The sequence below is a fragment of the Camelus bactrianus genome, chromosome 10 (assembly GCF_048773025.1).
Source record: "Camelus bactrianus isolate YW-2024 breed Bactrian camel chromosome 10, ASM4877302v1, whole genome shotgun sequence".
NCBI lineage: Eukaryota > Metazoa > Chordata > Mammalia > Artiodactyla > Camelidae > Camelus > Camelus bactrianus.
Genome location: NC_133548.1, coordinates 41,361,988 through 41,380,959, shown reverse-complemented (window position 1 = coordinate 41,380,959; position 18,972 = coordinate 41,361,988). Strand labels below are relative to the sequence as shown.

Genomic DNA, 18,972 nt, shown 5'->3' with positions numbered 1-18,972 from the left:
GAGATGGACCCGAACACTTCAAGGCCCAGGCTCTTTTCTTCAATCCAGCTGCTGAAGAAGAATTCAACTTTCGTCCCCAGGAAATCCCTTTCTCAAAGCTGGCTGCCTAATGAAGTCAATGCAATCTAAAGTCAAGTTCATAAAAAGAGATTTTAACAAAATCAGACAGGTAAAAATAGAAGAAAAGCAGGAAGAACACTTGTATAGGTCAATCTTCTTGACAGCAATTTACCTGCCCAATTTATTTCATTCAGTCAGTAGATCCATCCAACTTCTGGTGTGATATATCAGAAAGGCTTTTCAACCAGGTGTCCCAAGGCCACATGAGGATAATACCAACTAGGGCCATATTTACTTTCCTTCCCATCATTGAGATTCTGAGCCCTGTGCCATCATTTATTTATTTTTCACATCATTCTGGGTGCAATGTTCCTCAGGCTCAGTAGCTCTTTTATTTCAACAATGACAAAAATTGCACAAATATCTGAGCACATCCTCCAAACTTGGAGAAATGTCTATGCTTCAGAATCCACAAATGCCCCATCCAGTCCATTTGTTTTTGTAACCTTGAACTTTCACATTTAAAATAAACCATGTACTAGACAAAAGAATTCACTTTGGATCTGAGCCTTTCTTTTCGATCATCCTTCCTTCTTCTGGATTAAAAGCAAAAGACATCTTTTTAAAGCATCTTAGCCTGTCTGGGATTCTCCGAAAGCTCATTTTGAGGGGTGCTAGGGACCACCCTCATCTTTCCTCGGTGGGAATGCTGTCAGTTTTTTATTTTTGTTTTTCTGAATGTTGAAAGCATTCGGGAGTGGAAAGCTACAAGGCAGGACCCTGAGGGCAGGGCACCTGGGTGATGGGTTCCCTAAGAGCAGTAAGGGCCTTCACAGAGAAGTCACCCCCTAGAAGACTCAGTTTTGGGCAACCACCTTGGCTCTGCATGGATGTTGTCTTTCCATGGCCCACAGAAACCTGCTTGTGATTTAAATGTGGATGTAGGGGATATGGCTGGGGATTGTGGTGGGGGGTGGGGGGGTGGCTAGAAATGTGATGTGAACCAGAAAGGTTCTGAGAAAATGTAGTGTCTGCTATTAAGCAAGACACAGCTCAGAACTACAAGAGGTGTAGAAGGGGAGTGTGCCAACGCAGAGAACCAGCCTTAACACCAGCTTGTGATCCAGCTCCAAAAACACCAATTTGCTCACAGAAAAACAGTATAGGATCTCAGGGACTACAGCCAAAGGGACCTGCCAGGAAGGGAGAGAGTGGGGATCTGTAGGGTCAGTGGAGGAGAGCAGTAAGGGAAGGGTTTTACTCTTCCAGAAGTCTGAAGACCCACCATGGTCCTCAGGGGACATGATGCAACTGCAGAGAGTGGCCTTGGGCCAGAGCATGGACTCAAAGCCACAGCTTAAAATCCACAGCTTAATATAAGTTCATTCATTCATTCATTCATTTGTTCAATAAACATGTATCTTTTCTACTTCCTCCTAATAAGTCTCTTTGTCTTTCCTCTTGCCTTTGTCCAATCCATTTCAGTCCCTGTTAGCAGCCAGAGAGACACTTCTAAAATGCCATTCTGTTGCTTACACCCTCTGGCAGAGGGAGACGAGACCCCATTGACTGAAAGGACTCCACTCCTGTATTAAGAGCTGCTCTCCCTGAGCTCTGCTAAGTCTACCCTCCACCTTCCTGCTTAAAAGAGCCACTGCTGATCTTGGGCCTTTCACATACCTTCTCCAGCTGTGTTGATATAAAAGCCGGAGTGATGTCTCCTTCCATTTCGTATTAGAATAACTCTTTGAACTTCCAGAGTTTAATCTTATTTTTTGGAGTTTTTAGAAGAGGAAAAGGGTGAGTGGGGTAGAACAAATGATGCCGCCTCACTGTGACTCATTTACCATTTCACTCTGCCCCTAGACCCTCTCTTTGAGACTTCCATGTAACATCTACATGTAACAGAGGGACTGCTAATGGGAAAAAAAAAAAAACCTATAATCTTTACTATGGTTAGAAGCGGGAATAGCAAACCACGTTGGGGTAGATTATACCTACCATGGGGGAAAAATCAACTGGGTGAACTCTCCTAACAAATATAAAGCAAATAAACACTCATACACAGGAAAGAGATGTAACAGAAACTCCTGCAGCCTGACAAAGACCACTTCTCCCAAACATCTGTGCTGTCTACTTTGGTAATCTGCATAGGAGGCAGGGGCACTGACCCCTAACCCTTTCCTTTTGCAGAGGCATTATTACAATCTCACTGATGTACTGGGAAGTCCTCAGCTGGAATCTGTGAACAGAAAGGTATATCAAGGGCCCCAGAGGGGAACACACCCTGGGGGTCTGGGCTGCTGATCCAGCTCGTGGTAAGAGTCAAGTGTTCACGGAGGAGGCATGGCTTTGGTGGAGCCCACAGCTGAGGCTGCAAGTCTTTCTCAACCAAGCCACCCTGACACTGCGCTGTGCTTTGGGTCTAACGCCTGAGTTGAATGAATTAAAAGTGCTTTAACTTTAGGACCTAAATATGAGACACTCCTGTCACCCAAGAGGGTATATCAGTCAGCTAGAGAAGGTTATGCTACAGTAACAAAAAAACCCTCCAAAATCTCAGTGGCTTACAACAGTAAAGGTGTATGTCTTAGTCGTGTTACATGCTGGCTGTGGTTTGGCTATAGCTCTGCTCCATGAACTCTTCACTCCAAGACTTAAACTGAAGGAGCAATCCCACGTTGCCATTTTTGTGGCAGAAAATAAAAGACATATAGTGATGGTTCTTCAAGGTTCTAATCAGAAGCAGCACATGTTATTTCCATCACATTGGCCAAAGCAATTCACAGGGCCAAGCTAGACAGCAATGGAGTGAGAAATACAATCTTTTCACAAGCAGGGCCCAGGAGGGACAATCTACCACAGAGAGCTCTAGACTAATGAGGGCATTATCATGGCAATGACCCACAACTACACAAGACCTGTTTTCAATATGACACCAGATGATGGCTACAGAAGAGTGGCAGCAACATCACCGTTGGACCAATGAGACTCATAGAGTTCTCTCTCTGCCTGGCATTTGGCTGCAGGACTTCCCTTTGGACTGAGGAAACCTCTGAGGTTATTAGGAAAGGCGAGGGAGGATGTACCTCAAGTGGAAGACACTGGACTTCCTGCTAAAAGACAGGCATGTGGGTACACAGAAATTTTAAGGGAGATGATTTTAGTTGTACTCCAAGCTGGGAAGGCAGTTCATATGAATTATATGCAAAATCAAGAAGATGGCCTATCATTGTAACAGTAAACAGTCAATCATTGGTAACCAGATGCCAGATAAGCTCTGTTAAGCACTTCATACGAATTACTTTAATCCACACAAGAATTTATAAGTAGGTAGAAATACTACCCCTTTTTACAGAAACAAAGACTTAGAAAGGTGAAGTATCCTTTTCAAAGACACAGATCTAGCAGGCGGCAGAGTTCTGATTCAAACCCAAACATCTCTAAGTCCAGAATTTTCTCTCTAAACCACAACATTTGCTTGCCTCCCTCTGATGCCCTTGGTCTGATCCTCATCTCTTTAGTCCCCTTTCCTCTTCTAATTCGACTCCATTTCCTTTTTCGTGTCTTTGCCTGTCTTCCTCTTAGACATTCCCTCTGCTACTGTAGTGCCAGGAGCCTCTCCAGAGAAGGATCTCCACTCTCTGTCATCTTGAAAGTGGAAACTTAAACCTGCCTGAGCATAGCTCTAAAGGTCAAGGTTGCCCTGGAGTGTCCTAGGTCTCATGCCCCTCCCTCCTCTGCTAAGAATGGCCACCGCCCTACCTAGAGTCCATCTCTGGCTACAACTCTCTGCCACCTATCCTACACTGGGAGCTTCTAGCTTTGCTAGAAAAGGGGTAGGAGGAGCAGAGCCCCAGAAGCAAACCCTGCAGCAAGTGCACAGCGAGCACAAGGCCAGCGTGTCCCCATTCACAAGAAGAGGTCCCCATTTCTAGAGGAAGCAAACCTATTCAGCCAAGAACAACTCAGGAATTGTAAAATGCTGAAAATACTCCAAGTGCCAGAGTCTTTCTGTTCCAGGCCCAGGCTGTTCAAGGCCTTAAGCAGCCCCACACTTGGCACTTGGAGAGTCAGCAATTACCATTTCATCTGAACAAATGGCATGCTAAAGTTTGCCCTTAGAGGGTGACCGTAAGCTTTGAACCAAAAACTAAGAAAACACTTTGGCAAGACAGATTTCTTTTCTGATTTGTGAATGTACTTAAAGGAAAAGTCTCCTGATGACCTAAAAATCATATGGCACTTGGTTTTGTATTCAACTAAATCCTCTGTATAAACAAAAAATAGAATTATATGAAATTGAAATTGTGCATCCTCCCCTAATTACTCTATCAAGGCAGGCTTACATTTGAAAGCCTTCTCCCAAAGTAGTGTATCTCAACATGTGATCACCTACTATGCATGCTTTAAATTTAGGTTCCTGGATTCTAGCCCAGATTGGGGGTGGTAGAGCTGGGAATTCTGTCATTTCTAGCAAGCTTTCTAAGAAATTCCCACTGAAATTTGAGAACCACTGCCCTAACTAGTGAAAAGCCAAAAAAAAAAAAAAAAGACTCCAATGAGTTCATGTGAAATAGAAGTTTTGGACTCCCCGAAATGCCTATAACCTCTCTCAAAAATTAGTCTATGCCGTTACTTAAAGAAGATTGATCAGTGGCCAAGACACCTCCTCCCATAAGCACACCAAAATTACAACTATTTACAGAAGGGAACTCATACAACTCAACATCAAACAAAAAAATAACCCGATTAAAAAACGGGCAGAGGAAGTAAATAGACATTTTTCCAAAGAAGACATACAAATGGCCAACAGACATATGAAAAGATGCCCAAAGGGCAAAGGACCAGCTGGTACTTTCATATACTTCTTACAACTGAAGCCTGTGGTTTTAGAAAAGCTGGGAGGCTTTCAGGGAAAAGCTGTGGTTACAGGGATCAGACCAGAGGATGGAATTCATGAATCTTGGACTCAAGCACCTTGAATAAGGGCAAACCTGGAAGACAAGCTAGTCCAGGCACTTGCTGAGCTGACCAAGGGGCCTGAGTACAGAGCAGAATGAAGAAAGTGCAGTCAAAATGCACAACTAGGCAGGAGCCATAACAGAGCTCCTGGCTCCTGGCTACTTATCTGAGATTCCAGCTGTTGCCAACTTAGGCTTCCCTGTCGTCCGGATCACCACTAGAGAGGCATCGCCAACTTACTTTGGACCCATGCTGTTGAGGGACAGTGAAATAACTGCTGCTTACTGCTTGGTCACCACGCGCGCCAGTCAGAATCCACTGTGCGCACCTGCCATTGGGTCACCATCTCTAGCACCTACCCAGCTGGCTGCGCTGGGGGGAAGAAGCAGGTAATCCTGTCTCCAGCCCTCTTGCCCTCCTGAAAATAGACTTATCCTATGATCCAGCAATCCCATTCTTGCTCTAAGTCATCATTCATCCACTCTGACTCCTGACCCATCCAGCCAGCTGAGGTCACACCCCATCTCTCTCCTGGAGACAGAAAGAGGCAGCAGCCTCCGGTTTTCCAGCCCCACCCCCAACCCCTGCCACATGAACCCACTGCACGGGAGGCGACCCCAACAGTCTTCTCCAGGCACAATCAGGGTCGGGCTGTCAAGCTGGCCTGAACCTCTTCAATGTCGTCCTCATGGCTTACAGGATAAACTCTAAATCCCTCAATGGCAAACCCAATCCAGGCACAAGCTACCCTTCTCATTTCATTTCCCTTTCTAGTCCCACACAAATCCCCAGCCTCGTGCTCAGGCGAGACCTAAATATGCGCTCTCCGAGAATGCTCTGCAGGTTCCAACCTTCCTATCTTTTCACAGTCTGTTCTTTCCCCTCTGAAGCCCTCCTCCCTCTCTGTACTCATCGAAAGTTGAGCCATTCTTTACAACTCAAGACAAATACCACCTCCTCCATGAAGCCGTCCCACTTGGAAGCAACTTCTCATTTCTCTCTGCTTCTTAGTACTTGTCATCATCTAAATAGCCATCCTCGTCACTCTCTGCCTTTGCTTCAGTGAAACCTTTATTTGAATGTAAATTCCTTGAGGGCAGTGTCATGTATTAAATTGCTAGCATGGTGTGTATATTCAATAAATATCTGCTGAATCAGAGCTGATCTCAAAGATGAAACTAGAAAGGGAATTATGGAAAACAGTGCGGAGATTCCCTAAAAAACTGAAAATAGACTTACCCTATGATTCAGCAGTCCCACTCCTGAACGTATATCCAGAAGAAACTCTAATTTGAAAAGATATACACATCCCAATGTTCACAGCAGCACTATTTACAATATCCAAGACATGGAAGAAACCTAAATGTCCATTGACAGATGACTGGATAAAGAAGTTGTGATAGACATATACAATGGAATACAATTCAACCATAAAAAAGAATAAAATAATGTCATTTGCAGCAACATGGATAGACCTGGAGATCATCATACTAAGTGAAGTAAGCCAGAAAGAAAAAGAAAAATACCATATGATACCACTTATATGTGGATCTTTTTTAAAAAAGGACAAAATGAACTTATTTACAAAACAGAGACAGATTCACAGACATACAAAACAAACTTATCGTTACCAAGGTGGGAAGGGGGTGGGGAGGGATAAATTGGGAGTTTGGGATTTGCAGATACTAACTACTATATATAAAATAGATAAACAACAAGGTCCTACTGTATAGCACAGGGAACTATATTCAATACCTGTAATGGCCTATAATGAAAAAGAATATGAAAAAGAATACATACATATGTATAACTGAATCACTATGCTGTACACCAGAAATTAACACAACATTATAAATTGACTATACTTCAATTTAAGAAAAAGAGAAAGGGAATTCTGGGGTAGTTAACAGAAGAAAGAAAGAATAGAGGCTGTGTTCTCATCAAGCCAGCACGCCCTCAAGGATGAAGCTGGGGAGGAAGCCACAGTGTCCCCAGGCTTGGCCACATCCCAGGGCTCACAGCTGTCTCCAGCCACACAAATCCAGCCCTGTGTTCAAAGGCAGAGCCTTGACCTGGTGAGAAGCAGACACAACAACCATCTAAACTCAGGTCACCTGGGCGTTAAGATGCTGCGACCTTAATGCCGGAAGTGGGCATCCCAAACTCAAGCACCTACGCTCGTGCCTCCCTCTCAGGACAGAGCCTTTCTGAATACGACTCTCCTTGGAGGGGGGTGCAAGGACAGCCAGCCATGACACTGGGCTCCAGTGAACAGCACCAAGATGGATTGGGGTGTACAGAATTTATAGAGGTTATGAAAGGTCTTCTGTTCAACCTGCACATACCGAGGTCCCTCTAACTTCCAGCTTTCCCACTTCCTTTGGTACCACATAAAGAAGACCCAGTTGTCAGCCTCTGGGTGCTACTTGTACTCCTGCCTCCATAGGTACCCAGGTTTCCCACGGAACAGGGAAGGTGGGGAGCTGTCAGCCCCTCCACTCCTCAGGGAATGAATTCCCAGCGATGTTGGAGTTTGCCATGAGGCCTGAAGCTTCCTGCTGGTGACTTGGGGTGGAGGTGGGAGGGAAAGGAGGCGAACAGAGTCAGGATCTGGTCTTGAACCCTAGGGATCCAACAGGGACACCAGGCTCAAGTACAGCCTGTCTGACCCTCGTGAGTCCACCACTACCAACATCACCACCCCACCTCACTGCCACTGCTGCTTAGAGAAAAGGGGAAAAAACAACGACTTTGTAATATTAGCTCCTACACATGAACTCCGGAGCTTGTGGGGCCCCACAGACCTGCCACTTCCAGTGTGTGACTGATACAACAGGTATCTCAGTAGAATGCAGTTCACGCCGAAGGTTGAATGGTTTAATTCCACTAAAATCCCATCAACTATCAGGGCTTTATAAGAGCTCCTGACAAATAATGATAGTTTACTACTATGGGTTGAATTGTGTCACCCCAAAATTCATATGTTGAAGTCTTAACCCCCAATACCTCAGAATGCGACCATATTGGAAAAAAGGATCATTGCAGATGTAATTAGTTAAGGTGAGGTCCCTAGGGTGGGCCTAATCCAATGACTGGTGTCCTTATAAAAAGGGAATTTGGACAGACACACACATGGAGAGCACTATGTGAAGAGACACAGGAGAAGATGGCCTTCTACAAGCCAAGGAGAGAGGCCTTGAACAGATCCTTCCCAAACAGCCCTCAGACGGAACCAACCCCGCAGACATCTTGATTCAGACTTCCAGCCTCCAGAGCTGCGAGACAAAATACTTCTGTTGTTTAATCCACTCCATTTGTGCTACTTTGTTATGACATCCCTAACAAACTAATACTCTTCCCATTAAAAAATTCTCACTGTAAATCATGATCACTTATTCCAGTTGGTCCTACAACAACCCATGAATCAAGTGCTTTTATTTAGCCTCATTTTCCAAACGAGGACTCTATGACTATGAAATGTTAAGACACTTGCCCACAGTATTAAGTTGCGGAGCCAAGATTTGAACTCTGCTGCCTGACTCTGAAATCCCTGTTCTTTTCTGCACCACCCATCACTGCCTTGGACAGAAGGGATGTCCTTATGCATAATGCTGTCATGGCAACCGGGCTCGCGGGTTCTACGCCTGGTCATTCTACTTCCTGGGAGGACATGCTCAATTCACTGTTATGAATACAATGGGCTTCCCAGCATGCCACTCAGAGTACACAACACTTGGCAGTTCCCAGATGGCCAAGATGGCCATGCAGGGACCAGGGAGGCCAAAAGGCCAACAAGGGCTGAGAGGTGAGGCCCAGTTAACAGGATTTGGCAGGAAGGTGAGGGGTGAGTCAGTACTCATGGACCTGACAGGCTCGGTCATGGTTCTCCAGGGTGAGTGGCACTGGGCACTAAGAGATGCCAATGAGAAGTCCGTGTAGGCAGGAAACAGTTGGGCAGTTACTTGGAATTGAGCCTGGAGAGGAATAAGGACAAGATGGGGCAGAGGTGCAGGATCTGGGACCCACGGAGACCAAAGAGGCTGAAATTCAAGGCCAGAAGGTGGGGAGAGACCACAGGAGCCTCTCAGAGAAGATGCGGCCCCAGGTCAGCAGTCACTGGTCTCTGAAGCTGATTCCCATGGGTCTGACTTTGGTGGGGCTTTCTGTGTAACTACCGGAGAAATAACTCCCTTTGGGCAAAGGAGGCAAATGGGGAAAATCTCGTGTAAAGCAGTTCACCCAATGGCAGGCTTAGAGAGCCTTACTGGTTTCTATTTGGGGCTCTCTGCCCCTACTATGTCTGGTTCAAGTCCAAGGGTTATGAAAGGCTTTTAACAGCGCTGGACAAAACATGCCTTCCTCATTTCTCTTCTGATTCCAGGCCCTGACTTCCTACCAGATAAGGGACCAACAGGCCCAGAAGACCTGCCCCAGTCACTTCCTGAGTATTTCCCAGCCACTATCAGCTGGCCACCACTGCTTCCCCAAGTGGCTGGGGTATCAGATATGAGCTTATGGGCTCACCAGTTGGGACCAAGGCCAGCCTTCAGGAAGTTGGTGGCAGGGGACCTGCTTCCCTCTGAGCTCTGCTCACCCATTTTCACACCATTGCAGGACATCCCCTGGTGCAAATACTTGCCTTTCATTAGTTGTATATAATCTAACATATGTTTTGAAAAGGCAAAAGTTTAGAATCCCATTTCAGGTTGAGCCTATAGAGGAGAAGGCAAATATGTTCCATTCAGTCTAATTCTGATTGGTTGGTAGTGTCTGCCTGGAGCACTGTGTTGAGAAGGATTCTCAAGAGACATCTGGGCTCAGCAAGGAGGAGTTCCAAGATCAATCAGTGGACAGAAGTGTGGACATGGGCAGGGAGGCATGGGTGTCAAACATTTGCTGCTTCTGGCCTGTGGCTTTCCTTGTATTCACAGCCACTCTCTGCGTGCATGTCCTGCCCCCAAGCACGTCAGCTCCATGGGGCTCAGAGCTGAGGCAGATACCTGAGCCAACTTGGTCTCCTCAGCATCAGAACATAGCACATGGTAGGCATCCATACATATGTGCTGACCTGTCAGACTCTGCTGTCAGATTCTAGAAATGCGCTCCCTAAACTGGGATTCCTTTCAATCTTCCCACACAGGGAAACATTGTAAGTAGCAAAATAACTTACAGCCCTTTTGATAAGTTTAACAATGTCACAAGAACCATAGAGAAATTCTACTTTTTGACCCAGTAATAGCATCCTTGAGATGTCATTCCACAGAAACACTCAAGACACGAGGAATATATTCAGTCATGCATTTAGTAAGCTGGCTAAAGATGAGAGCGATGTGTGGAGGGTTCACTATGCAGGGCACTCATATTCCATCTTGTTAGCAACCTCTGACTTCCTGCATCTCCCTCCCCTTTTCATTTCTCCTCCCAGACAGCCTCAGAGGCTCCAAGTCCCTCCCCTCTATTATAAGACTAACTCAGCTCTCCATAACTCCTTCCCCAACACTCCCCCCGCCCCAAGCCCCCAAGATGCTCCAGTCAACACTCTCACTCCCCATGCCACAGAGGGCAGTGCAAAGTGGTTATTTTTAGCATACCTTTTCTTCCTCTCACATATACTATGGCAATTATATAGCTATTAGAAAAAAGACAAGGTTAGATCTGTATGTACCGACCTAAAAAAAGATGCCAATGATTTACCACCAAATGAAAATAACAAACAAATTGCAGAGCCAAAAAACAGTGTGATACCTTCATATCCATGAGGACTGGCAAGCTGCTTGTCAAACTGTTAGCTGCAGTTACCTGTGGGGAGGAAATGGAACTGAAGGTAAGTTATAAAGGAGGACATTCGCTTTTTTTACTCCATATAACTGTGTTGTTTGAACTGTATTTTACAATGAAAATGTACTGACTGAGAAAGAAAAGAAGATGTAGGATTTCAGCATGGGGAGAGCAGGCCAAGGATTGCCAAGGCCCTGCCCTCTTACAGAAGCAGATTTTTACCCTCAGCTGATTTGCTTGAGGCCAGATGCTCATTTACCCCCAGCTGCCACAGGAAGCTGAGAGATGGTGGCCTCTCCTGTTGGAGGCATTGCTTGAAGGGCAAGTCTTAACGCTTTTGCATTGCTGCTGGGTAACAACCCTTCTGTCTCGGCTGTGTGGAAGAGCCTTTCCAGACCACTCAGGTGCATGCAGTGCACCAGGGTAGTCTGGGGTCTGGAAGACCCCTCCTTGATAGGTTCTCCTTCTTCTGCTGAGAGACATACCAAAATACCTGGGGTTCATCAGGACCACAAGCTCCTCTTCAACAAGGAGAGGTGAGGGGATTCTGACCTACTGATGTCGGTCCTCACCTTTCTCGACAGGATTAATCAGGCTTGGCCAAAACCAACCAGTAACTCTGAATGAAAACAGAGAACTCCCAGCCTCAGTTCTATTTTGTCCACCAAGACTCAACTCATGGGAAATATAGATAAGTCAACAGGATGTGGTTTTTAATCACTGTAATGGATCAGGGGAAGCAACAGCCTTGAATGTTCTCCCAGGTTGGATGGGAGTTCCCCTCCTAGGAGAAGAAAATGCCTGGCAAGTTAGTGCTGGTTGTTGGCAGGAGGCCTCTCAGTTCCTTGCCATGTGGCCCTCTCCATAGGGCTGCTGGAGTGTCCAAGAGTGATAAGGCCACGTCTTTTATGACCTAGTCTCAGAAGTCACACATCACTTCTGCCACATTCTATTCATTTTCTAATAGAAAGCTTAGCCCTGACTTAAAAGGAAAAGAATAAGACTCCACTTTTTGAAGAGAAAAGAAAGAACTTGTGAGCATATTCTAAAACTACCACAGTTATTACCTATCAGGCTCTGTATAGCCACAAGAAACATAGAAATGAGTCATATGAAACCCTTGCCATCAGCTGCAAATCAATCAATGTGATACATCACATTAACAAACTGAAGAATAAAAATCATATGATCATCTCAATAGGTGCAGAAAAAGCTTTTGACAACATTCAATATCCATTTATGACAAAAAGTCTCCACAAAGTGGGTGTAGAGGGAACATACCTCAACATAATAAAGGTCATATACAATAAGCCCACAGCTAATATCATACTCAATGGTGAAAAACTGAAAGAATTTCCTATAAGAGCAGGAACAAAACAAGGATGCCCACTCTTGCCACTTGTATTCAACATAGTATGGGAAGTCCTAGCCACAGAAATCAGAAAAAGAAATGGAAGGAATCCAAATCGGAAAGGAAGAAGTAAAAGTGTCACTGCTTGCAGATGACATGATACTATACATAGAAAATCCTAAAGATGCGACCAGAAAACTACTAGAGCTTATCAATGAATTCGGTAAGATGAAGGAAACAAAATTAATATATAGAAATCTGTCACATTTATATACACTAACAATGAACTATCAGAAAGAGAAATTAAGGAAACAATCCCATTTACAATCACATCAAAAAGAATAAAATACCTAGGAATAAATCTAAGGAGGTAAAAAAATGAATACTCAGAAAACTATGAGATGCTGATGAAAGAAACTGAAGATGACATCAACATATGGAAAGACATATCATGCTCATTTTTGGAAGAATTAATACTGTTAAAATACTACCCAAGGCAATCTACAAATTCAATGAAATTCATATCAAAATATCAATGGCATTTTTCACAGAACCAGAACAAATAATTTTAAAATTTGCATAGAAACGCAAAAGACCCTGAATAGCCAAAACCATCTCGAGAAAGAAGAACAAAGCTGGAAGTATCATGCTTCCTGACTTCAGATTATACTACAAAGCTACAGTCACAAAAACTGTATGGTACTGGCACAAAAACAGACACATAGATCAATGCAACAGGCTAGAGAGTCCAGAAATAAATCCACGCACTTATGCTCAATTAATCCAAGACAAAGGAGGCAAGAATATACAATGAGGAAAGGACAGCCTCGTCAATAAATGGTGCTTGGAAAACTGGACAACTACATGTAATGAATGAAATTAAAACATCTTCTCACACTATATACAAAAATAAACTCAAAATGGGTTAAACATCCAAATGTAAGCCCATAAAACTCTTAGAAGAAAATATAGGCAGAACACTCTTTGACATAAATAATAGCAATATTTTTTTGGATCAGTCTCCTAAGACAAAGGAAACAAAAGCAAAAGTAAATAAATGGGACCTAATTGAACTTAATAGCTTTTGCACAGAAAAGGAAATCATTGACAAAACAAAAAGACGATCTACTGAATGAGAAAATACTTGCAGTAATATGACCAATAAGGGGTTACTATTCAAAATACATAAATAGGTCATGTAAGTCAATATTTTAAAAAACTCAATTAAAAAATGGGTAGAAGATCTGAATAGACATTCTTTCAAAGAATACATACAGATGGTCAACAGGCACATGAAAAGATGCTCAATGTCACTAATCACCAGAGAAATGCAAATCAGAACCACAACGAGATATTACCTCACACTTGCCAGAACGGCTATCATCAAAAAGACCACAAATAACAAATGCTGACCAGGATGTGGAGAAGAGGGAACCCTCCTACACTGCTGGTGGGAATGTAAATGGATGCAGCCACTGTGCAAAATAGTATGGAGGTTCTCAAAAACTAAAAATAGAACTACCATATGACCCAGCAATCCCACTCCTGGATATCTCTCTGAAGAAAACAGAAACCCTAATTCAAAAAGATACATGCACCCCAATGTTCACAGCAGCATTACTTATAGCAGCCAGGATATGGAAGCGCCCTAAGCAACCTAACCTCATCAACAGACAAACGGATAAAGAAAATGTGGTATATACATAAAAATAGATAAATTCATATATACATACAATAAAATGCTATTCAGCCATGACAGAGAATGAAATTTTGCCATTTGCAACAACATGGAATGTGATTAAAGCTCCAGGTGGTCTCCCCAGAAAATACACACAAGCCCATACACACAACACTGTGCATGTAATGACTTCAGAGACAGGCCTTCCAGAAGCTAAGGGTCTCACAGAGAAGGTACACAAACAAACAAAAATGCACGTAAATATAGATGAGAAAGTGACGGATGCTCTGAAAGACTGAGGTGCTTAAGCATTTTGAGACTTCATGGGGGAGAGAGCCCAAGCTGTAAGGTAAAGGACCACGCACAGGGGAACCAGTCCTAAAAGCACTCCCGTGTACTCCAGACATCCGCTGAGGGTCTCTGCTCTTTGATGTCCAAGGGAGGTGGCCTGGACTTCTGAGTCCCATGGACTGCGGCATTCCACACCCTCTCTAGGATTTCTGCTGATCCCCTGTGGGGACCCTGGTCTCCTGGCCCTTTTATCTCTCAAAATTCTAGCTTCCTCACACACCACTTCAGTCCCCACACAACATTCTCCCCAACATGAAATTCAGTCACTCCCTGGATTTCCACAACAGAAAAACGGAATCACACCGAGCATTGAGACATACGGGTTTTACAGAATATGGGGGAGTGGCTCCTGGCCTTCAGCCATTCACTGAGTCCTTCTGCCTTCTCGCCACATTTTCGTCTCTTTCCTCCCCTTTTTCCGGAAGCAACTTAGTTTCAGGTAACACCTAGGCCCAGGGTTGGGGGAGAGAGTGAGGGTAGAGGGGGAGGGGAACTACACCCTCTCCAGGGACTTACCAACTTATCCTTGCAAAACACACACACAGTGCATTCTCTAAGAAGAATCTGGCAATAAAAGTCTCTCCATCCTATTTGTGTTGGTTAGTTGAAGGGAACAAAATCCACTCCAGCTAAAGTAAGCAAGGAGGGATTTATGACAGGATATTAAGCATCTACCAGAACTACCAGGAGGAATTTAGGAAAGACTTTAGGCTGAGCTTTCAGAAAAGCTTCCCAAAGAAGATCTGGGCCACCAAGGAAGCCGCTCGCTCCAGAACCAGCACCGCTCCTGCCACCACACCAGGCCACCAGCAAAAGGGATGATCCTGGCCTCCCAACATTCACGAGGCTAGTGACAGGACACCAGGATGTCTGCTCATGCCACCAGACACAGCTCCGTCAGCCCCTCAACTGCAGAGCCAGCAGAAAGAGCAGGGGCAGCAGAAGCATGGCCCCTGCCCGCCCCCGCGCCTCTCCCCCAAGTGCATCTGATGGTCAAGCCTTAATTACCTGACTGCTGGGGGCTGGGAAATGTCGTTGTTAGCTTTCCAGTCTTGGCAGTACTGGAACAGTCCACTGGAAGGCAAATGGAACGAAGGCTGAGTAGTGGCTGGGGCAACCACTACGGAAAACAGTATCATGGTTCCTCAAAAAGTTGTAAGTAGAATTACCATACGATCCAGCAATCCCACTTCTGGGTATATACACCAAAGAACTGAGAGTAGGGTCTTGAGGAGATATTTGTACACCTGTGTTCATAGCAGTATTACTCACAATAGCCAAAAGGTGGAGGCAACTCAAGTGTCCACTGATGTCTGAATGGATAAACAAAATGTGGTGCATAAATACAGTGGAATATTATCCCACCTTGAAAAGGAAGGAAATTTCAAACATGCTGCAACATGGATGAACCTTAAGGACATTATGCTAAGTGAAATAAGCCAGTCACAAAAAGACACATTCTGTGTGATTCCACTTCCCTAGAGTAATCAAAGTCATAGAGACAGGAAGTAGAATGGTGATTCAGGAGGTGGGGCGTGGAGAATGGAGAGTTTTGCAAGATGAAAAGAATTCCGGAGACTGGTTGTGCAACAGTGTGAAGGTATTTAACACTACTGACCTGCACACTTAAAAATAGTTAAGATGGACGATGGCAGATTTTGTTACGTATATCTTACCACAATGAAAACTTTTCTTAATTTTTTTGAGAAAAAATAATTTATTCAGTCCTTAGTTTTTCTTATGAAAACTTTTCTTAACTAAAAAAAAGCACTGTGCATGAGCTGCCTCCTCTACATTATACAGTGTTTGAGCATTAAATTTTGGATTAGAAGGGGCCTTTAGAAGATCTGCCCAAGCCTGCAGCGGTCTGTCGTTTAATCTAGGATGATAACAGCTACTGTCGTGGGGTGGTGGGGAGGCAAGCCCTGTGCTAAGTGCTTTTCTTGCGGTCTCTTATTCAACCCACATGAAGACCCTGGGGCATAGGTCTCATTATGATCAGGCTTCAATGGGTTAAGTAACTTGCCAGAGGTCACAGAGCTAACACATCAGTGGTCCTGAGACCTGAACCCAGGTCCAGTTGGGCCCTGAGTCTCTGCCCAGCTACCACACCATACGGCCTCCCTGGCAGAGGCTGACTTTCCGAGGTCCATTTCGGTGACCTTCCCAACACAATGAGAACCCTGGTGTAAGAGGATCTCTATCCTCCCCATTCCATTAAATAAACATACGAGGATACCTCCCTCCTCCCTCTTCATAGCCCCCTCCCCAAGAGGCCCCCCAAGACTGACACAAACAGGAGGCAGCCTTGGGTGGGGTGGGTATGTGCTACCCTGGAAAGGAGACTGTGAGCTTTAGGGCCAAAGAGCCCTGGGTTGGAAGCCCAGAGCAACCCCATGTAGCTGTCTGAGCCTGAGCAGGGGATACCCTCTCTGAGCCTCATTCATTATCTGTCAAGTAGGGTAAGTGATACTCACCTCTTAGGGTGGCTAGAGGGATTAAATGACTATGTACACAGTTGCCCCTCAGCATCCATGGAGAATCGGTTCCAGAAGCTCCCGCAGACACCAAAATCCACGAATGCTCAAGTTGTTCATATAAACTGGTGCAGTACAATGAACACAGTCGGCCCTCCATATCCACAGGCTTCGCCTCCGTGGATTCATCCAATGTGGGATCCAACAGTTGGTTGAATCTACACACAGGGAAGGCCCAATTACATATACAAAGTCTCCGGTGTCAGTCCTTCGAAATACAGAATTCTTGACTTGAAACTCATCTCAGCCTCTGCCAGGACTAAGATCCATTTAGAGATTTACCCCTGCATAGATTGGAATTGTGTCATTTTCCTTCCAAGACAAAGAAGCTACAATTGGTCTTGGTTTTAAATACTCTTCTCTTCTCTGCTACCCATGAGAAGCCCCAAGAACTCTGCCAGGTCAGTCCTCTTGAGGACCAAGAGGCAAAAGGAGGGATAGGAAAGAACAGTCCTCCTATTAAAGCTGGACCCCTCCGAGGCCTTCCACAGACGACTTCCTGGGAGGAGTTGATCTGTTCTGAGGTTTTCTGATATAAGAAACTGAAAACCCAACCTGAAGGCCTTAAACACCAGGGCAACTTAATGGTTCACGAAATCTAAAGTTCAGAGGCAGGGTGGGCTTCTAGTAGGGGTTGTTTAGAGGATCCCAGTATTTGGGGGGCTACATCTCTGTTTGTCTGTGAGTCTCTCCCCTCCCCCTCCCATCAGCTTTTTCCAAACTGGCCTTTTCCTGGGGTAGCAGGATGGCTGCAGGCAGCTGTCGGGAGACATGTTTCCTCCTTCACATCTGATGGATGGATATTGTTAGATGTCCACTCCCAAAGCCATGGCAGAGGCCAAGGGAATGCCCAGGGGGCTGGGGTTATGTTGATGATTTAGGCCAGCTGGAAGCTACCCTGGTATCCAAAAGTTGATTTGACCTGGACTTAAACCACATGGCTGTTATACACAGTGGGATGGCAGCTGGAGAGGCAACTGTAACATTCACTACAAAAACCCTTTATCACTGGGTGCAGGTGTGTTGGGTTGGGTGTGTCAAGGTGTGTATGTGTGATATGTCAGTGTGTGTGAAGTGTGTGTGTGTGTGAGTGTGTGTGATGTGTATGCAATGTGTCGGTGTGAGCATGTGTGTGAGATGCAGGTATTTAAGTGTATGTGTGTTTGCTCGTTGTCTCACAATATATATAAATCAAATCATTATGCTGTGCACCTTAAACTTATACATGCTGTGTGCCAATCGTCTCTCAATAAAACTGTAAAAATTTTAAAAGAGTATATACGCTGGGTGATTGTGTGTATGTGTGTGCATGGGGATTGAGTCTGTGTATAGCTGAGGAGACGAAGTATCCAGATTGTCTCGCTTCTGTTTGGGGCCTTTCACTCTGATCTCTGCTGCTACCATCTTGGTGGCCACTAGGCGGCACTGTGGCCCACCTTTGACCCTCTGGCCAACGTGTGGGCAAAATCCTTTTCCCCTAAACACACACGAGACGTTGGAAATCTTAAAAACAATTATACTAACAAAGAAGAACAGAAAGGAAAACAATTCAGAGAGCATAAGAAACGTTCAAAGTTATTTCTGGCAACGTACGTCGTGGAGCCAATAATTACCTGAAGTTTTCCCCAGAGCGCTGTCTGCCTTTGAGCCTTCCCAGCTCCCGCCTGGCTGTGACCGAGGGACACCGCCTCATTCCCTGCGCTGCAGAACAGCCTCCAGGAAACCTGTTGCTTTGCAGCCAAGGCCAAAATTCCCACCTGCGCTCACCATTTCACCTCAGGGACCGTCCTCTGTCCCCCCCGCCGCTCCCCTCCCCCCGTCACTGCTCCGGGAGACGCCGCCTTTCCCAGCTGCAAGGGGCCCACAGTAAACAGCTTCATTATACTCTGCGTGGTAAGAAGCGCACACCCTAAATAAACACAAAGAGAAAGCAGGCCTCACGCTCTCCACCAGCGCACTTTAGACTCTAGCTAAGGACCGGAAGGTCACCTGCTCCTCAAGCCCTAGTCCAGCTCGAGCTCTAGCTGCCTGGCCGGCTGCCCAGCCCTTCCCCCACCCCACCCCCGCCAATCGGGAGGATCCCCAGTCCAGTGCAGCGCTCTGCTGCCCTCTGCTGGGGTCTTGCTCACACAGCCCTGGAGTTCGCCAGCAACCGGGGAACAGGGGACTCTCTCCCCCAGCTCTTTCAGAGTTCCCCTTTCATCTGGCCGCTGGATCATAGCTCGCCAATGTTGTAACCCACCTATCGCTAC

The 18,972-nt window shown here is 45.3% G+C and overlaps 1 protein-coding gene across 3 annotated transcripts in view; it reads right to left on the bottom strand.

Moving 5' to 3' along the window:
• IRAG1 (inositol 1,4,5-triphosphate receptor associated 1) overlaps window positions 1-18,532 on the bottom strand; it is a 148,886-nt gene extending 130,354 nt beyond the window's left edge. The window contains exons 1-4 of one of the 3 annotated variants that reach the window (XM_074372401.1): window positions 18,334-18,532; window positions 16,661-16,878; window positions 15,192-15,257; window positions 10,771-10,824 (exon numbers count right to left, since the gene is read on the bottom strand). In XM_074372401.1, coding sequence (XP_074228502.1) covers window positions 10,771-10,782 — 12 coding nt within the window. In that variant the 5' untranslated portion in view covers window positions 10,783-10,824; window positions 15,192-15,257; window positions 16,661-16,878; window positions 18,334-18,532. Of the gene's footprint in view, window positions 1-10,770; window positions 10,825-15,191; window positions 15,258-16,660; window positions 16,879-18,333 lie in introns of those variants that run through there. The other 2 variants (XM_074372402.1, XM_074372398.1) reach the window with 2 other exon arrangements.
• Window positions 18,533-18,972: the final 440 nt, after the last annotated feature.